This window comes from Dermatophagoides farinae, chromosome 2 (assembly GCF_024713945.1).
Source record: "Dermatophagoides farinae isolate YC_2012a chromosome 2, ASM2471394v1, whole genome shotgun sequence".
Classification (NCBI taxonomy): Eukaryota; Metazoa; Arthropoda; class Arachnida; order Sarcoptiformes; family Pyroglyphidae; genus Dermatophagoides; species Dermatophagoides farinae.
The window spans coordinates 1,330,675-1,350,756 of NC_134678.1; the positions used below are offsets into that span (position 1 = coordinate 1,330,675).

At 29.1% G+C, this 20,082-nt stretch overlaps 8 protein-coding genes across 10 annotated transcripts; 3 read left to right on the forward strand and 5 right to left on the reverse strand.

Moving 5' to 3' along the window:
- Nucleotides 1-311: 311 nt before the first annotated feature.
- Nucleotides 312-1,945, reverse strand: LOC124499759 (proteasomal ATPase-associated factor 1). Its single transcript, XM_047063722.2, has 2 exons — nucleotides 1,801-1,945; nucleotides 312-1,731 (listed from the first exon to the last, which is right to left on the reverse strand). Exons 1-2 carry the CDS (start codon nucleotides 1,941-1,943, stop codon nucleotides 567-569), a joined length of 1,308 nt encoding a protein of 435 aa, XP_046919678.1. The 5' UTR covers nucleotides 1,944-1,945; the 3' UTR covers nucleotides 312-566.
- A 62-nt stretch (nucleotides 1,946-2,007) lies between these two features.
- Nucleotides 2,008-4,635, reverse strand: LOC124498643 (uncharacterized). The gene is made up of 4 exons (XM_047062429.2): nucleotides 3,956-4,635; nucleotides 3,636-3,893; nucleotides 2,775-3,572; nucleotides 2,008-2,715 (listed from the first exon to the last, which is right to left on the reverse strand). The coding sequence occupies exons 1-4, from the start codon at nucleotides 4,419-4,421 to the stop codon at nucleotides 2,174-2,176; spliced, it is 2,064 nt and encodes a 687-aa protein (XP_046918385.2). The 5' UTR covers nucleotides 4,422-4,635; the 3' UTR covers nucleotides 2,008-2,173.
- On the forward strand, nucleotides 4,363-13,741 carry LOC124498640 (phospholipid-transporting ATPase ABCA3). 3 transcript variants are annotated; one of them, XM_075735716.1, is made up of 11 exons: nucleotides 4,363-4,754; nucleotides 7,583-8,779; nucleotides 8,851-8,930; nucleotides 9,000-9,547; nucleotides 9,615-9,931; nucleotides 9,989-10,147; nucleotides 10,207-10,538; nucleotides 10,611-11,038; nucleotides 11,096-12,046; nucleotides 12,125-12,855; nucleotides 12,926-13,741. In XM_075735716.1, exons 2-11 carry the CDS (start codon nucleotides 7,655-7,657, stop codon nucleotides 13,541-13,543), a joined length of 5,289 nt encoding a protein of 1,762 aa, XP_075591831.1. In that variant the 5' UTR covers nucleotides 4,363-4,754; nucleotides 7,583-7,654; the 3' UTR covers nucleotides 13,544-13,741. The 3 variants fall into 3 exon arrangements, with proteins under 3 accessions (XP_075591831.1, XP_046918384.2, XP_075591830.1); XM_047062428.2 differs by lacking the exon at nucleotides 4,363-4,754 and adding an exon at nucleotides 6,966-7,042; XM_075735715.1 differs by lacking the exon at nucleotides 4,363-4,754 and adding an exon at nucleotides 7,116-7,400.
- LOC124498647 (uncharacterized) lies at nucleotides 6,160-6,927 on the forward strand. The gene is made up of 2 exons (XM_047062434.2): nucleotides 6,160-6,353; nucleotides 6,426-6,927. Exons 1-2 carry the CDS (start codon nucleotides 6,257-6,259, stop codon nucleotides 6,755-6,757), a joined length of 429 nt encoding a protein of 142 aa, XP_046918390.2. The 5' UTR covers nucleotides 6,160-6,256; the 3' UTR covers nucleotides 6,758-6,927.
- fidipidine (coiled-coil domain-containing protein 93) lies at nucleotides 13,533-16,550 on the reverse strand. Its single transcript, XM_047062430.2, has 8 exons — nucleotides 15,743-16,550; nucleotides 15,592-15,686; nucleotides 15,426-15,529; nucleotides 14,691-15,370; nucleotides 14,222-14,630; nucleotides 14,019-14,139; nucleotides 13,732-13,933; nucleotides 13,533-13,623 (listed from the first exon to the last, which is right to left on the reverse strand). The coding sequence occupies exons 1-8, from the start codon at nucleotides 16,328-16,330 to the stop codon at nucleotides 13,567-13,569; spliced, it is 2,256 nt and encodes a 751-aa protein (XP_046918386.2). The 5' UTR covers nucleotides 16,331-16,550; the 3' UTR covers nucleotides 13,533-13,566.
- Nucleotides 16,551-16,628: 78 nt separating this feature from the next.
- LOC124498645 (origin recognition complex subunit 5) lies at nucleotides 16,629-18,151 on the forward strand. The gene has a single exon (XM_047062431.2). It carries the CDS (start codon nucleotides 16,691-16,693, stop codon nucleotides 18,101-18,103), a length of 1,413 nt encoding a protein of 470 aa, XP_046918387.2. The 5' UTR covers nucleotides 16,629-16,690; the 3' UTR covers nucleotides 18,104-18,151.
- On the reverse strand, nucleotides 18,093-18,686 carry LOC124498648 (RNA-binding protein 48). Its single transcript, XM_047062435.2, has one exon. The coding sequence runs from the start codon at nucleotides 18,613-18,615 to the stop codon at nucleotides 18,106-18,108; it is 510 nt and encodes a 169-aa protein (XP_046918391.2). The 5' UTR covers nucleotides 18,616-18,686; the 3' UTR covers nucleotides 18,093-18,105.
- Nucleotides 18,687-18,726: 40 nt separating this feature from the next.
- On the reverse strand, nucleotides 18,727-20,082 carry Sras (Ras converting CAAX endopeptidase Sras). The gene has a single exon (XM_047062433.2). It carries the CDS (start codon nucleotides 19,828-19,830, stop codon nucleotides 18,889-18,891), a length of 942 nt encoding a protein of 313 aa, XP_046918389.2. The 5' UTR covers nucleotides 19,831-20,082; the 3' UTR covers nucleotides 18,727-18,888.

Sequence of the window (20,082 nt, forward strand, 5' to 3'; positions counted from 1 at the left end):
CACAGAGAGAGAGAAAGAGGAGATATAAATCATCATCATCATATTTGATGATAAAGCAAAATCAACATTAAGAATTGGGGAAAAATAAAAATCGTTATTGGATTTCTATATATCCATTTTCAACACTGCGTATATCAAGTCATTCAACTAGTATGTTGAACGTTGATTTTTTATCTATCTAGATATTTTTTTTTTTAAGGATGAAATAAATAAATAAATAAATAAAAAAATCCGCTACTTTTTACATGTTCAACCTGTATGCTCTATATTGATTATAAAATGTTTATATAATGTGGACAATAAAGAGATTTGTGTATGTGAAAAATTTTTTTTATTTTCAATGTCATTCGCCTTCATTATACATTGGAAAAATTGAATGTGTAAACAGAAAAGAAAAATTGTTTTTTTTTTTGTTGAAAAATCATTAACCGCACATCGTAAGACAGAAAAAAAAAATAAAAACAAAACAAAAAAAGAAATGCAATAATTTTTTTTTCTCCACTTGAACCAAGAAAAAAAAAATCAAATACAGTAGCTGTGTTCAAGTTTGTTTGTTTGTTTTTCTGTCATTCGAATGCATTATTTAGAAAATATTTACGAACTTTACCATCACGACATGATGTATAAATAAATTTATCATCATATACAACCTGATAAATTGGATCACAATCCGATCCAGTTAGATGTACTATTTGACTATGATTATCATAATGAAAATCGACTGATCCATCCTGATGGCTAGCAACAATACCATTGAATGGTCTTCGTACAGATATCATTGAAAGTACTGGCGATTTTGATATCATCCATTTGATTTTTGGTTGATTAATATTTCGTATATCATATTGATAAATATTTCCATCATGAGTTCCAGCGAAAAAATCAAATTCATCATAAAATGATATACAATTAACAGGCGAAGTACATTCAACTTTGAATAGTGGTTGTTTTGAATTCACACCAACGCCATGAATGAAACCTGATTCAGTTGCCAATAAAATCATTTTATCCGTTGTACCAACACAATCATCATTTGTGGTATCTTGACGTTGACCAAGATTAAATGAATCGGGAAATGATTTAATTGCACAGGCATTTATAGCGATATTTCCAGTATCAAATAAATTTTCAATAAATAGTTGTTTAGCACAACTCCATAGTTTTGCCATTCCATCACGGCCAACCGAAATGATATTACGTCCACGATCAACAATAGCCAGATCATTTATTGAACCGGTATGACCTTTCAATGTGACAGGACATGAACCATCGATGGCAGACCAAATTTTGATCAACATATCCGAACCAGCACTGAGTATAACTTCATTCGATGGAAAAAATCTACATCGATTAACATCAGAATAATGACCTTTTAATTCACATTTTTGTATATTTTTACAAGTATCCCATATTTTCATTGTACCATCAGTGGATGATGATACAGCTATTCCGGTTGGTGCTACATCCAATGCTATGATAGATTTCTGATGAATAGATTTGAAAATTCGAACCGGTGGTATAAATCTATGTGTAACATTTGATTTCGAATCATGTATAGCTAGACATCTTTGGGAATAATCTTCGATTTTAAAATCCTTATCATTATTATTACCATCGATAGTGATATTTGATTCATTGATAATTTTTAAATTATACGTTTTATTGACATTATCATCATGATGATGATCCTTGATGATATTGGTAGATTGTAGCCAAATTTTTTCATTGATTCTATCGACAAAAAAGAAAATTTAGATTTAAATCAAATATATACTAAAAACGATTAAAATCATAACATACGATGCATCTTGCCAATCACTTTGTAGATGATAATTTGGAAAAATGATATTCTGTGTCATTGTTTGGATAAATTTATCATAAATAAATCTGAAATTGATAAAACCAAATGAATCAACAATCTTGTTACACATAAACACAAACATGTGTTTGTAACAGATATATACACATTTAATTCGTTTCTATTTTCACTCATCAAGCCAATTAAAATCAAAATATGAATTTGAATTTTATTACATTTTTCAAGCGCGAAATAATGTGATAAATAAATTACAAGCCTAATTGGCATCAATATTTGATTGGTTTCGGTGGATGGAAGGCAATAAAGTGAATAAAAATGATTATGTAAAAAAATATGAACAAATTTAGCAACTAATCAGAATCCACGTGGTTGCGATATCAATCCACGATTTCTATCCATCATTCTATCTGGTCGATATTGATTATTACGACGATTATTCATAAAATTTGAATATAAACCTGGTGATCTCATTGGCATATTACCCGGATTCGTTACATCATCATCATTCTGTAATAATGATGACCGTCGTAATTCATCATCATTATTATTCAATGTTGATAATGGATATTGTTGCTGTGATCCTGGCCATTGTTGTTGTAATGTTTTTGATCTAGAAATCAATGGTTTTTGATTATTATGGATATTTGGTTGATTTCGATAATAACCACCATTAAATGGTTGTCGATTATGATAGCCACCACCACTACCACCACCTCTATTCAACATATTTGAATCATTAAAATCATCTGTTTCATCATAATGAACACCTGGATTTGATGTTGTTATTGGTGGTGCAAAAGTGGTTGCAGAATAACCCATTGGATGTTGATGATTATAATTATGATGATGATGAGGATGACCATGATGATATTGGCCATGATTTGGATCATATTCTACTATATTAATATTATTTGATAATTAGTAAAAAAAATTTTCATTAATTAAATCAAATTACCATTTGGTGGTTGTTGTTGATTGAATTGATTTTTCGAATGATGATTATGTTGACCGGGAACACTGTGATATTCATTAATAGGTTGCATATGATTACGATGTGGATGATTACGATATTGTGGCTGTATTGGTTGATAGGCATTTTTATATGCAGGTGGTAATGGTGTTGTATCGATTATATGGCCACCATTAACATCATTATTATTATGTGATTGATCATCATCATGATGATTTTCATTACTACTACTATTTTCACCATCATGATCATTATGTTGTTGTTGTTCACCATCACCAGCACCTTCAGGATATTCAGCATCTTGATGTTCACTACCATCACCATTTTCATTTTCACCAGAACCTGAATTATCATAATCTGGACTTGTTGATTGATGATTCGGTTGCCGTTGTCTACGACGTTCACGTTCCATTTCTTCCTGTTGTTGTTTTTCTTGTTGACGACGAATTTCAGCTATATCTTCTTTAGATAATAGACCAGGTGGAAATAGTCCTTCAGGAAAATTATCATTGAGAGGACCACCAAAATTTTGTAATTGTTGTATATCTGGATCATCAGCTGGATTTTGTTGTGAATCATCACCAGCACCGGCACCATTGTCATCACCACCACCACCACCATAATCTTGTTGTCCAGGATCAACATGATTTTCACTATCTTCATCACCATGTGATGATCCATCATCAATTTCATTTTCTGTTTCTGGTGCTGGTGTTTGATTTGCATAATTATCATTACCACCGTAATAACCTCCATTGAGCCTATCTTGATGGTTTGGATTGACTGTATTATGAATAGAATGGATAGATTTTCAATAAAAATCATCAAACAAACAAATAATCATACCTTGACCAAAATTCTGTGGATGTCGCTGTTGTGGCAATCCAAAATTTTGTTGATTCCGATTGTTCATCTGATTCATCCGATTGATATTGTTGCGGTTGTTATTATTATTATTATTATTGTTGTTCATTGGATTCAATGGATTCAAACCAAGTGGATTAAGAGCACGTCCAAGACCATTCAGACCATTCAATCCAAGTTGGCCAATTTGTCCTAGTAAACCTTGTTGCTGTCCTGGTGATAATTGTGATTGAATAGCTCCTATAAATTGATGAAAATTTCAATAATGAGAATTCAGCTAGCAAAAAAAAAAAATAAATTACTTTGAATAATTGGATCACGTAATAACTGTGGATTTCTCATTATTTGCTGTGCCATAACCGGATTCTGTTGTGCAAGTAATTGTAAACGTGGATTATTCCGTAATATCATTGCTATTTGTGGATTGATACCACCACCACCACCTCCACTCATTCGATTAGCCAAAAATGGATTCTGTTGTTGAGCATTCACTTCAAGTGGATCTTTATTATCAATTACGATACCATTGTATACATTTGCATTACTATCGGTGGTAACATTCGTCAATGATGATGATGATGATGATTCATTGTTGATCGTTGTTGAATTTCCATTTTCTTTAACTGGCACATAACTATTATTATTATTTAACATTGTTGAATTAATAATCGATGATATTGATGTTGAAACATCGATAGTATCGCCTATTACGACATTTATTGTTAGTAATAAAAAATTGATGATGAAAAATTGTTTCAATTTCATCATTTTTTTTCTATTCAAAAATGGAATTTCAAATGATGATTTTCAAACGATTTGATGTTGATTCTGTTTTCAATGTTTTGCTGGAATTTCGTCAAATCAACAAACACTAGTTACATGATTTAAAAAAAAAAAATTTCACGTTTGTACGTTGTAACATTTGATGTGTGTGTGTTAGATTCGTTGGTGCAACCATCAAGTGACAATAAAACAACTTTTACAATAAAGAAAAAAAAACTCATGAATCGAAAAATTGAACGGATATATAGTTTGTTTGAATAAAGTCGAGAAAAAAAACCCATGCAACGTATTATAGAAACAATAGCTTTCTTGTTTGTGGTGAGTTTTTTTTTTGCCTTAATTTGTAACATTTTCTCTTTCCACCAAAAAAAAACAAAAAGGTAAGTTGTTTATGAAAACCAAAAAACGAAAAAAAAATGTCTCAACATTTTGATTTGTTGCAATCTTTTCTAAAACAAAAAAAAAACATTGTGATTTCTATGTTGTCACATACATACCATAAGACCATTGGCCTTGAATTTTCATTGTTGTCATTTTTTTTCCTTAGATTTAGACATATGTATAGCACACACACATAGAAATGATTATGATTTCCTCACATTTCCGGTCGATGTCGATGTTCAACCATACCACCGGATAGATTTACTTTACATTTAAAAAAAAAAAGAAAAATTCAGAAATAAATACTAATAGCAACAGGTAACTTGGTTGGAAATATCAATTGGAAATTACATTGGATGATGATTCATTTTATTTTTATTTTTTTTTTTTTTTGATATTTTCTGATCATGTCATTGTATAAATAATCGACAGGATTTAGTGTATATATACAATATAATATCCGGGATCATGTGATTTTTATCTCCTGTGTGTGATGTTGATTGCAAAATTTAAAATTCTGAATGCAAAAAAAAAAATTTCGTAAACAGAAAAAAAATGTCGATTACCAAGGTATACAATTTGTCGGTCAATTTTCTTTTTTTGCACACCAAGTCATTTTATCAACCATGTTAATAAATACGAATGATGATTGATGACTGCCAATTGGACAATCCAGACAAATAAACGCTGCTTATTATCCACACAGCCAATGTGTGATGAGTGAATCATAATTATCAATCAATCAAATTATAAATTGATCGATTGTTATTGATCAATTTTTTTTTGTATACAAGAACAATATGTGTGAAAAAAAATCAATGATTTAGGTCAAGTTTGTGTGTGTGTGTGTTGTCTATTGTTTATTAATTAATTATATTTTGACGCTAAATTGAAAAATTTTAATTTTCAATGAAAAAGAAAAAAAAATTCAAAATGAAATTATTCAATAAAAAAAAACTTTACAGTATGACTAACTTACAGGTAGAGCAAAGGCAGCAGCAACATGCATGCATCATTGATTTTCGGTTCATTCAATTCACTGTTGTGTGATGGTGTCCATGAAATGCTCGATGATTAGATGATAATCAATGATAAAGCCAACATTTTTGTCTTGACTTTACTTTTTTTTTACCAGTTTCGGTTTTTTTGTCGATCCAAGAATTTGTTTCGATGAAAAAATTATCAAATCCGTTTGTCTTATCATCATCATCATCCATCGTCATTGTTATCATCTTTGTCATAATAAATTTGTTAAATTTTGTACAAAATGATGATGATGATGATAATCAATGTAGATGTCAACGACGACATAATAATAAACGGCAATCATCATCATCATCATCATTGTTATTCTGTGGTAATCAATTGATCAATTGTGATCACAGTAAACTTTATTTATGTACTCAAAGTTCAAATGAAAAACAACATCAACAGTAATAATGGCAGCTAAAATTGGTGCTTGTCCACGTACTCATAATGATGATGAAATACATATGATGACAACAAACGTTGATTGCAATCATAATCTCCATTCAAGTATAATTCTTTTATATTGATTAAATCTTTTTTATTAATTAATCTACAATTTGTCTTACATATAAATATCAGGAAACAATTGCATGAAAAATATGAAATGTACATGTAAAGGAATTCGATTTCATCGAAATCAATTATTTTGTGGACATCAACTTATTGGTGATGATTGTAATCACAATGTTATATATCGTTGTCGTCGTTTTGGTGCACCTGATCCAATTGAAAATTGCCCATTTGGTGGTTGCCACAATAATCGATGCGGTATAGAAAAAACAATAACAATTTTCCATGATAATAATCACAATGATGATAATGTTACCATAGAAAGGGAACAAGAAAATGAATTTGTCACATTTGAACCAATCATTGATGGTGATTATCGTATATTAAAATTTGAACCTTAAAATCATATATATAATATATACATCACCAACAGATTTCGGTCGTAACCATAGAAATGAGTTTTTGACATTGAATTTAATTGAATTATCATCATCACAATAATAATAATAATAATTTCTTTAATGTTTTAATCAAATAAAAAATTGAGCAAAATCCAAGAACAAAAAAAAAATATGATTATAAATAGTAAAAAATTTGAAATGTTGAAATAGTAGAAATGGAAAAGAAAATTCTTCGGGAATTTCAGAATTTCGTATACAAAACATAGTGTGTGTGTGTGTGTGTGGGTAAGTAACATGAGAGAATAGTTTCCAACAACAACAACAACAACAGTGAAAATTATGCGCGCGCTTAAATAATATAACAACATGATATCATCATCATTGTTTTGATTCTGGCCAAAAGAATTTGTTTGTTTGTTTTTTGCAAAAAGAGCAAAGTATGAGTCGTCGATTGTTGGTAGATATTTAGTTTTTATATTTTAAAAATTACAGCTATTACGACAAGTATACAAATCCTATTTGATTGATTAAAAAAAAATTTTAAAAAATGTTATGAAAACACCATCACTAAATAATTGTCGTTGTTGTTGATTGGATAGCAACCACCATCATCATCATCGTGATCAATTATGGCTACAATACGGTAAAACAAGATCAAAAAAAAAAAAAATCCATCCATATTTGATTGCAATCATTTATTGATCATTGATGATTTGATGTTGTTTGTGTTTGTGTGTGTGTGTATTTGTGTTTGTTTTCCAGCTAAAAATTAATTTAATTTTCTTGTTTTGTTTTGTTTTGTTTGTGTTTTTTTTTCAATCAAAGATTAAAAATTTGACCATCATTTTATTGGCCTGAAAAGAAAAATAAAAACCAAAACCAAAACCAAAAAAAAAAATGTCCAATCATCAACGATCGGCATTAAATGATGCCTGTCTTGATATATGGCTATTATTGAGAAAAAATTTCAAGATTCAATTACGACATCGACTGGCAACATTTTTAGAATTAATCGTACCTTGTATTCTAGTCCTATTGGTGGCCATTATTCGTACAAAAGTTGCTGTCACCGAATATCCGCAACCAAAAATCTATGATGAATTTGATTTATTAGAAATACCAAAAATATTGGAATTAAATTCCAACTTTATGATCTACTATACACCGAAAACGAACCAAAATGATGAGATTATGAAAAATCTAGTCAATGATTTAAAAAAACAATGTTCCGATTCAGTGTTCAATCTTAAGATGCCGTGTTCACCAGAGATCAAAGGATTCAATGATTCATCCGAAATGATTGATCATTATTTAGTGGAAAAAGATTTTGTTCTATGTGGTATTGAATTCGATCAATTAACCAAATCAAATATTGAATTTACATTACGTTTCAGTAATATACCTCGAACTATTAAACAAAATCGAATGGAAATTAATGATTGGAAAACACAAATGGTAATGAAAAATGTTATGCCTAGTGGTCCAAGAGAAAAAAATCAAACAAATGGTGGTATGCCTGGCTATGAAGATGAAGGTTTTCTATTTATTCAACATTTGCTATCAATGGCCATTGCTAAAACTTTATTCGCTAATGATACCGAAGCCATAAATGATTTACTTGAAATCGAATTAAAAGGACAACGATTTCCATATCCAAAATATATTGATGATTTATTCTTATTTAGTTTGAATTTTCTTTTTCCAACAATCTTTATGTTTAGTTTCTATTTTTCTGCCATTAATTTAACAAAAACGATTGTAAATGAAAAAGAAAAACGTATGAAAGAATCAATGAAAATGATGGGCCTGAAAGAAAAATATCATTTTATTGCACATTTTATTAAAGCCACCATAATCATGATACCGGCAATCATTTTGATTATTGTATTTTTGAAAATTCGTTTCGCCACCAATAGTCCACCGATATTGATCACGGATTCAACCATATTGTTTGTTTATTTTTTTCTCTATCAAACTTGTAACATCTGTTTTTCTTTTATGTTGAGCACATTTTTTTCAAAGGTAAAAAATCCATTGATGATTTGTGATTTGATGAAATTTTAATTTCCGGAAATTTTCTTCTTTCTCTCTAGGCTAATATTGCTGGAATTGTCACCGGAATCGTTTCGTTTCTAACGTATTTACCATATTATCCGATGATACAACAATACAAGTGAGTGTTTTGGTTTTGTTGTTGATTTGAAATTTTTTTTGATTTAATTCTTTTTTTTCCATTCTCTAGTAACTATACATTATTGGCAAAAATTATCAATTGTTTTATGCCTAATACAGACATGTCTTTAGGTGTTTTCATTATGTTGATACGTGAAACACGTGGCATTCCAATCACATGGGATAATATAGCCGATCCGGCAATACCGAATGATTCGTTAACATTTTTAGTTATATTGATTATGTTCGTGGTCAATTCATTCATATATTTAGTGATCACTTGGTATATGACATTAGCATTTCCTGGTGAATATGGTGTACCATTACCATGGTATTTTCCATTTACAAAAAATTATTGGTTTCCATCCAAAAATCATAATGATGGTGGTGATGACGAAAATGATGATGATGATGTTGTTATTGTTCGTAGTAAAAGCATTGAAAATGGTAATATTGATACCGATACAATCGAAGCATATCCAAGAAATCTTAAAGTTGGCATTAGTATTCGTAATCTTTGCAAAACATATGATAATGGCAAAACGTATTCGGTTAGAAATTTAAGTTTTAATGTTTTCGAAAATCAAATTACAGCATTATTGGGACATAATGGAGCAGGTAATTGCTGATTAATTTTTAATTTTTTTAAAAATCAATTTCAAATATGCAAAAAAAAAACCCATAGGAAAAACAACAACCATATCGCTGCTTTGTGGTCTATTTCCACCGACTAATGGTACAGCAATCGTAAATGGTTATGATGTTCGAACCGATATGAATCGAATACGTTCCAGTCTTGGTATTTGTCCACAATCGAATCTATTATTCGATGAAATGACAACGGAAGAACATTTGGATTTTTATTGCCGTTTAAAACATACTGATCTAACGGATAAAGAAATTCGACATGAAGTTAAAACGATGGTAAAAAAATTGGATTTAAAAGATAAATTTAAAGTTCAAGCATGTAATCTATCTGGTGGAATGAAAAGAAAATTATCGGTATGTTTGTTTGTTGTTTTGATTAATCAATTGATCATTATTTTTTTATCTTGAAAGGTTGGAATTGCATTGATTGGTGGATCGAAAATTGTTATTCTTGATGAACCAACATCCGGTATGGATGTATCGGCTCGGCGTTTTATTTGGGATCTATTGTTACAGGAAAAATTGGGTAGAGTTATCATTATTTCCACACATTTTATGGAAGAAGCTGATGTATGTATTATTATCATGCAAAATATGAAAATTTTCAATTTTTTTTCTTGATAATAAAGATTCTTGGTGATCGAATTGCCATCATGGATTCTGGTAGTTTACGTTGTTATGGATCTTCATTATTTCTGAAACGACATTTTGGTGCTGGTTATCATTTACGAATGGAGAAAAAAACCGCTAATATTGATACGGATTCGATTACAAAAATTGTCTATGATCATGTGAAAGATGCAAAGATTGAAAGTTCTGTTGGCATTGAAATAACATATTCATTACCAAGTGAACAGATTTCAAATTTTGGGCCATTATTACGATGTATTGAAACCGATCTTGTTGATCAGATTGTCAATTATGGAATTTCAATCACAACCATGGAAGAAGTTTTTCTAAAGTAAGAAGTGTATTCAATTGATTGGTTAAAATTCAATTTGATTTGATTTTCTTTTTCGATAAATATATTCAGAGTTGGAAGCCATAATCAACAGAAAGCTGAATCATTAACATTCAATAAAAATGGTGAAAATTCTTTCTCTGTTAATGTTGACAAATATAGCGACAACAACAAATATGTAACAAGAGTAAAAAATTCCGGATCAAAACTGATTGCACAACAATTCCGTGCATTATTAATCAAACGAATACTTTATTCATATCGAAATCCAGTATTGACGATAACACAATTTATTCTACCGATTTTAATTCTAATCTCAACATTATTAATGATGCGAACAATACCGCAATTGGCTGCATTTAGAAAATTAACAATGAGTCTGAATCAATTCCACAATCCATTGGTGAAATATTTTGTCCATAATGATAATCTTTCACTTTCGTTGGCCAAAGATTATGAAGATGTATTGAAACATGAAATCCGTAGTGATAGAATTATTGGTAAGTGAAAATTATTGGTTTTTTGATTGAATTTTTATTATCGTTTTTTTTTCTCAGCCATTCCTAATGTGAATGAATCGATTGTTGCGAATGAAATTGTATCGGTCAATAATTTTGTTTATAATTATGAATATGTTACATCGGCATTATTTCAATATGCAAATGATTCTAGATTTGAATTAAAAGTGGTTGCCATGTTCAACGATCAACCATACCATACACCATCGATATCATTGAAATATGTTGATCAAGCTCTCATACGACATTTGTTTGGCAGAAAAAATCTACAATTATCCGTATCAAATTATCCGATGCCATTGACTATTGCAGAAAAATTCAATAAAATTAAAACACCAATATCCGTACAAGGAGATTTTCAAGTTATACAATCAATCATTATGGGCTTATCATTTTTCCTGAGCAGTTTCGCCATATTAATCGTCGAGGAAAGAGTTGTCAAAGCTAAACATTTACAAAAAATATCCGGTCTTCGTATGGCATTCTATTGGCTATCATTTTTGGTTTTAGATTACATACTTTATCTATTGTCGATATTGACGATAATCATTACACTTCAGGCATTCAAAGTGGAAAATCTTCATGAAGATGAACAAAGCCTTTACATATTTATTGGCTACAGTCTATGTGGATTTGCATTACTTCCATTTGTTTATTCAGCATCATTTTTCTTCACTATTCCGGCCACAGCTTATGCGAGATTAAGTCTAGTACTTATATTAAGTGGCATAACATCAATGATTGCCGATCAATTAACAGCAATCAAAGAATTTGATTTATTGAATGTTAATCATATATTGAAACCATTGTTTCATCTATTGATACCGTTATTTGATATAAGCAAAATTACCGGTAATCTTCAGACGAATTATCGAAATAATAAGATTTGCCATTTAGAATATAATGGAATGTCTATTCAAGATTTATGTAAATATTTCAAACTACCACACATAGATGATCGACTTGAAGCAATTCGACCATGTTGTAAAGGTAAAATTCTATTTTTTTTTTAATATGATTGTCTTTGCTAATTTTTTGTTTTGTTTTGTCTTGGTTTCTCTTTTACAGATTATTGCCATGAAGTTTGTTTGAATTTTGAAGAAAATTATCTCTCATTAAATGAACCAGGAATTGGATTGAGCCTAATATATGTGATTGGTAGTGCTATAATCTATTGGCTTATATTGTTCACTATTGAAGTGAATACGATAGAATCATTGAAAAATTTTATTAAATTAATGAGTAGAAAATTTTCAAACAACAACAAATCATTGCGAACAACAAATTCTGGATTAGATGAAGATGTACAAGCTGAAAAATCATTTGTCGATAAAATTGTTTCTACTGGCGAATATCCTAAATATTCATTGGTCATCAATAATCTCAAAAAACAATATGGAAAATTTGCCGCCGTTAATAATATCTCCTATTGTGTAAGTAAAGGTGAATGTTTTGGTTTATTGGGTGTAAATGGTGCTGGAAAAACAACAACATTCAAAATGATAACTGGTGATGAAACAATTACATCTGGTGATATTTTCATTAATAGTTTCAATGTGAAAAAAGAACCATATAAAACATTAGGAAGAATTGGATATTGTCCACAATTTGATGCATTATTAGATGATTTAACCGGCCAAGAAACACTTCGATTCTATTCACGGTTAAGAGGAATCAATGAATGTGATATTGCCGAACAAATCACCGAATTAAGTCGGTTATTATATTTCGAAATGCATTTAAATAAATTGACTAAAACATATAGTGGTGGTAATAAACGAAAATTGAGTACAGCAATTGTATGTATAATCCACATTTTTGTTAGCTAATTATTATTAATTAACTTCTTCATTATTGTAATTAACTTAGGCTTTATTGGGAAATCCAGCCGTTTCATTTTTGGATGAACCAACATCTGGTGTTGATCCAGTTGCACGAAGATGTCTTTGGGAAGCAATTGGCCGAAAACTTAAACAAAACATTTCTATCGTATTAACATCACATTCAATGGAAGAATGTGAAGCCTTATGTAATCGATTGATAATCATGGTGAATGGCCAAATTAAATGTATTGGTAGTCCATTACATTTGAAAAATAAATATGGTAATAGCTATAATCTTACATTGAAAGTAATGCAAGATAAACTTTATGTATCAAGTTTACGTCGTCAATCATTGAATGAATTGGAGAAAAAAATTGAAAAAATCAAATCATTTATATCGCAAACATTTCCAACAAGCCAATTGAAAGCTATACATAATAATCAAATAGAATATGTAATCCAGAATCAAGATGATTATGTGATACGTTGTAGTGAAATATTCGTTGTGATTGAAAAGAACAAAGAAACACTTAAATTAGAAGATTATTCTGTAAGTCAAACAAATCTTGAACAAATTTTCTTATCATTTGCACGTGAACAACGTGAACGTCTTGAAGATGGTGAAAAACTCATGGAAACCACCGAAGAAGAAACAAGTTTTTAAACAATTTTATTTATTTAATAATTTCATTTTTTGTTAATCTTGTCCAATTTTACAATTAATTGTTCGTTTATTTTACATTCCTATTGTTGTTGTTTTTGTTTTTGTTTTGGTTTTGGTGGGGTGAACAAAAAAAAATTGTTAAAATGAAATTTTTTTTAGGAAAATTAATAAAATATAATATAATTTACCTCTTTGAAAGCTTTAACAGCAATATAATAAAGCCTTTGTTCTTCAATTAATCGCTGATATTGGACATTAAGTTGATTACGTTTTTCTTTTTCATTCTGTAACCGTTGTACTACTTTTAATTTATTATCAATAATTGAATCGACTGTTTGTTGAAATTTGACCAAAAATTCATGTTTTACCATTAAATTTGATATCGATGCTCTTTTTGTTTTTTGTATTGATGAATGAAGAAAAAAAACCGGTCAGTCAGATGATAGAAATACAAAAAAAAAACAAAACAACATACTTTTGAAAATTTTCCAATATGGAATTGATTAGATTAAATTCTTTTTCCAGATACATTCGTTCATCCGATAGTGTATTGTAGAGGGTGTAAAATTTTTTTGTTTCATTATGTTTTGTTGATACTGTGGATCGAATAGAATAAAAATTTTTTTTTTTGTTTTATGAGAATGAAATAATCTTGTTCACATAAAAAAAGAGACATACATTGATTATAAAGTTCCAGAAAACGTTTTTGATATTGTGCCAATTCAGTTCGATTAGGAACGTCATCAAATTTTCTTTGTATTATAGAATATTTTTTATTGATTAATGATAAATCTTTTTTAACATTCGAATGACGTTCATCGTAAACATGTAATTCTTGATCAATTTCTTTTAGTTTATCATTCAATTGATCAGTGGTAACTTGACGAGATTCAATTGATTCAATTTGTCTTTCTAAACGTTGTTTCTCTTCACGACAGTGTTGTTTTAATTCAGATTTTTGTTTTCGTAATACATTCAACAATTCAGTCAAATGAATTTTTTCCGATTTTATTGTTTCATCATTTTGTTCAGTCTTTTCTAATTCTTGTAATTCTTCACTTTTCTTATCGAGTATTTTTAGTTTTTCCTGGTTTTGAAAATAAATTTGAAAAAAATTCTTATAGAATGAATAAATGAACAATTATACCTTTATAGACATTAATTTTTCTTCATTTTTATTCTGCAATAATTGATTGAGCTCTTTTCTTTTGGCCAAAATCTCCATTTTTAATTTCGATTCTTCTTTTAGAAATTCAGCATCCTCGGCACTCATTAATGTTTTCTTTCTTTCATAATCTTCTGCCAAGCGTTTAATCTCATCCGATTGTTCACCAACAATTTTGACAACAATCGATGTGGAAACTTTTTGTGTATTTCCCATTCTACTATCATCAGTTTTGGTCATTGATTCCAAAAGATTTTTACAATCAGATTCAGGTTGTTGTTGTTGTTGTTTGGTGGTTATTATGCCATCATTAGTGGATTCAATTACATCATTGGTCAGATCTGAATGTGAAACAATTCGTTCATCCAAACCGGTACCACTACATATGACACCGTATTCCAATAATGTTGTTTTTACACGAATCAATTCATCTTTTAGCTTATTTCGATTGGGATGTAAAAAACGTCTTTGTATATTAGATTTGATTGGATCAATCAATTCATTATGATCATTGATTATCACAGCTAATGATGGACATTTTTGTTGATCATCATTGTTGTTATGAGTAAATGTACGATCAAATTGCCAGCAAGAATATAAACGAACATAATCAGCCATTTGTTGACGTGTTTCAAGTGATTTCTTTACAAGCCATTGAATAGCTATATTTCGGATTTAATTAGTTGATATCGATATACGAACTTTATGAGATATTACCTGGATAAATATGGATACAATCCATTCCTTGTATTTGATGTGGTTCCAACTTAAATGGACACTTCATCTTTTGAAGTACACCGACAATTTTTTCAGTCAACGAACTGCCAAAAGAATCATTCATTCATTATTAATAAGAAAATCAAGGAGAGAGAAAAATACATACATTTTCTGGCCAATGGAAAGATTTTCCTGATAAAATATATCTACATCTAAATCGATATTGCACATTTGAATTGCCCAACACATTCCACCGATAATCTAAAGAATTTATTTCAAAATTAATTTTAATTAACGATCAAAATATGAAACCAAACCTTATCGAAATTATGTAATCCTTTAATACGGGCACGAAAATAACCACCGGCCACTAAAAGTTCACATATTTCATTCATCTTTTTAATTTGTTCTTCATCTTCACGAATATCATAGATTAGATTGTTTCCTTTGGAATCAATATTTTTATCATCAAAATCTTTTCGTAATCTTAATCGATTTAAATCGGTACTAGTCAGACGAAATTTTATACGATTCGATTTTTTCCATGGTGATTTATTTATCGTCGATGACAGTGATGATGTTTGGGCAATTTCTTCGACTTTTTTCATCGATATTTTTGTTTTATCTGGTAAGTTATCTGTATGATTATGATGATGATGATGATGATTGGACAGATTTGTCATTGAACTATCTGTCGATTGATTTTGAAGTGAAGAAATTGCCGAATCATTTTGAATTGGTTGAATCGATGATGATGGCTTTGTAGCGATCATTGGTTTTACCGGTAAAGCTGGTTTGGTCATTATTTTATCACTATTTTTTGGTTCCAAAGAATTTTCAGTAGAATTTTTTTTCTTCAACAAAGATGTTCGTGGAACAATCTGTGGTTTTGAAGCTTGATGCATTTTTTTTAAAATAAAAAAATGTTATGAATCACAATGCAAAAAAAATGGTAACAAAAATATGAAGGCTAGTTTGCTTGTGTGTGTGTGTGTGTGTCTGTAACCCGTAAAATCGAAAAAGAGAATTTAGGCAATCATGATGATTATGGAAAAAAAATATAAATAAAAATAAAATCAATTTTTTTTCAAAGAAAAATAATCCATCAACACCCAAAATCATATTGTGATTTGATCCATCCATAAAATATGTGTGAGTGGCCAATGTATTTTTTTTTTTTTTTTTTTTTTTGAGGCCAAAAAACGTGTTTGACTTTGTTTGCCGCGTTTTTTTTTTATTCTGATTGAAAATTAAAAATAAAAAAAATGTCAACCAACAATATTGTTGCCAATGTTGAAACGAAATTTCTTTGCCGCCATCGACAGATAAGAAAATTGTCACATTTTTTAAAATTAAACGATATTCATAATATCATTTTGAATGGACCAAAATCAACCGGTAAAACTTGCATCACAAAAATGTTACTCGATCAATTTGAATATATTTATCTTTGGTTCGATATGATAAATTTGGATAATTCGAATCGATTTTTTTATGATAAAATTCTACAACAATTTAAAGATTATTTAAATGAAAAATTTTCAAACACCGACAATGATGGCGATGATGATGATAGTGAATTTGTATCGAAAAAATGTTTAAATCCAATTCAATTTATTGATTATATGATAAAACTATTGCAAATATATCGACAAAAAACAAGTTTACATGATAATAATAAAATCATCATCGTTATAGATAATGCTGATATTTTAATTGAAGAAAATAATGAAAATTTAATCTATCTATTGAATAATCTTGATCAATTAACTGGCCACATATGTCCGATTACGGTGATTTGGATTTTTAAACATCATTTGGAACGATTATTTCGATTGACCACAGATTTCAAAATGAATGCATTACAAATATCATTTGAACCATATGAACAGGAAGAACTTTTTCAATTATTAACACAATCATCATTATTGCCCAAAAATGATACACATAAATTGTATCGAACATTTGTCAATCTTATATTGAAAACATTGACACCATTTGAGAATGATTTTCCTAATCTAAATTTTATTTGTCATAAATATTTTGAAAAATATACCACACCATTGAATGATGATGAAATCGCTTTATACAATAAAAGTGGACATTTGTATGTAAAATTTCAACCATATCTACAGGAAATAATGGATCAAATTAGCGGCATGGTCATAAATGGTTTGAATAAAAATGTCCGCCAATTTATCGAATCAATGTCACCATCATTATGTTATACATATGTAAGCGCATATCTTGCCACTTATAATTCAACAAAAACAGACATTCGTTTTTTTGTTCGTAATCAACGAAATAATCGTTCCAAGAAATCGATGAATATCAAAGATAATGAAATAAAATGTCCAAAATGGTTTGAATTGGAACGTTCATATCATATTTATCGTGCCATAATCGATTTGAATGAAAAAGATTATGATTTACGAATGAATCTATTGATTAACGATGATTGTGAATTCTTACGACAAATGGCTAATCTTTATGATTCGAAAATATTATCATCAAAATCCACACAACAACAATGGTCATGTTCTGGTGATTCAAAATTTCAGCTATCACAAGTGATTACCGATGATATGATTTTGGATATTTCAGCTAAAATCGATTTAGATATTAATGCATTTCTTGTTCATCGTATTGAACGTAGTAATAAACAAATTCAATTGTAAAATTATTTATTTTTCTTCAATAAATTTGTACATTGTGCCAATTTTATACCAACATAACGTTTACGTGCATTCAATTTGCAACGAATATCGGCAATAGTTTCATGTTCAGGTGCATAACAAACATGTAATAATGATCCAAGAAATTCATAATCATCCATACGTTTTTTTGCACGAATTGCATCTATTATTTTTTCATATTTAACCATGTAAACATTTGTGAATGATTCTTTTTGTTGTTGTTGTTGTTGTGGATAATCGACCAATTCAAATTTTTCGATTGTACCAAATGTTTCGCATAGAATTCTCAGATCTTCACCAACATTAACACCGGATAATGTGGGAACTTTATGTATTAAAAGATAAAATGATTCATCAGCAATGGTGAAAACTTTGATAGCTGTTTGTCGTCGACCATTACGATATTTTGGTCGTGTTTGACATAATTCTTGTCGTTCATGATGTTCAAAATGATTGATGATACGAATTTTTTTCGTTTTCGAATCATCCATCATCAACACATTGATGATATATCATAATAATATGAAAACAAAATAATTTGAGCCAGTCAAATCGCCATCTATTGTCATAAAATGGTAATATTAATTTTGTTTTTATTTAAATTCGGATTTTATTGTTTTTTATTTATTTTTTTGGCAAATGAATTTTGGTTATTTTTTTCTGACATTTGTTATGATCATCAATTATAGAGTAGCAGGCCAATTAAAATGACTAGTCAATATGTGTTTGTATGTGTGTTTGTTTGTGGTAAATGGTCCAAGAATGAATCATAATAATGTTATGAATAGATTAATGAAATAATAAAACCAGATTGTAAATCCAACAATAGTTAAATGAAAATAGAGACGATTTTCCAATATCCTTGGAAAATCTGGTAAACCATTAAGATTACAAAAGAAATGCAACAGAATAGGTGTAACAAGATGACCGTATGATAGATAATGTACGGCAGCAATAATACCAAAAAAACCGGTATAAATACATTGAATAATTGTAGCGATAATATCATCCGAATCGTATTTATCATTAATAAAATATCGTACCAAACATGAATGTGTATGCATCAATGCAAATAATGTTGATGATATCAATATACATGATAATTTTGACCAAAATGGTGATAGAATGGCGATCAATATACCGCGAAATAAAAATTCTTCAGTAAATGGTGCAACAATAAGATTTCGTAATATTTTCAATATTGATAAATTATATGATGATTGAATCATATTGTATATAGATGTTCTATTCATTATAATTTTATAATTTCGTATATTATTTAAATTTAAATCGCAAAAAATTGGTCCAATAAATAGAATCATAATGAACATCATCGGTTTGATCACACAATCAGCGATAAGATTCCAATTATTTGGATAATGTTTATAAATAAAATAATTAATAATAATTGTTGAATCGGCCATTAATGGTGAATCTGGTGGCAAAGTTCTAGTGAATTGTCGAAATAGATTTAATAATTGTAATGAAATCAACGATATGATTGTGACGCTAAAGAAATTTCTTTTTATAATCATTGGATCATTACGATCAATTCGGGCTGAATCACGCCAAACATAAAGTGAAGCTGGATATAATATTGAAAGAAAAATGGTGAATAGCAATGAAATTGATTGTTGTTTCCATGTTGTGGTTGTTTCATAATTTTCATCATTATCGATGATATTTGATTCCAATAATGACGACATCATTTTTTTTTTTTGTATTCAATCCAAAACTGTGTGTGTGTGTGTATCACAAAAGCAAAAATAGAATTTCAATTAATCAGAATTTCATTTGGAACAAAAATGACATTTGTTTTGATTTGATTTTAGTAAAAAAAAAATGTAAAAATTTTCTAACCAAAAAAAAAAATCACAAATGTTGAATGCACACAGAGTGCAAAATAAAACAGAAAAAAATTCTCTGTCAATAATTAATGTCACATTGTTTTTGAATTATTC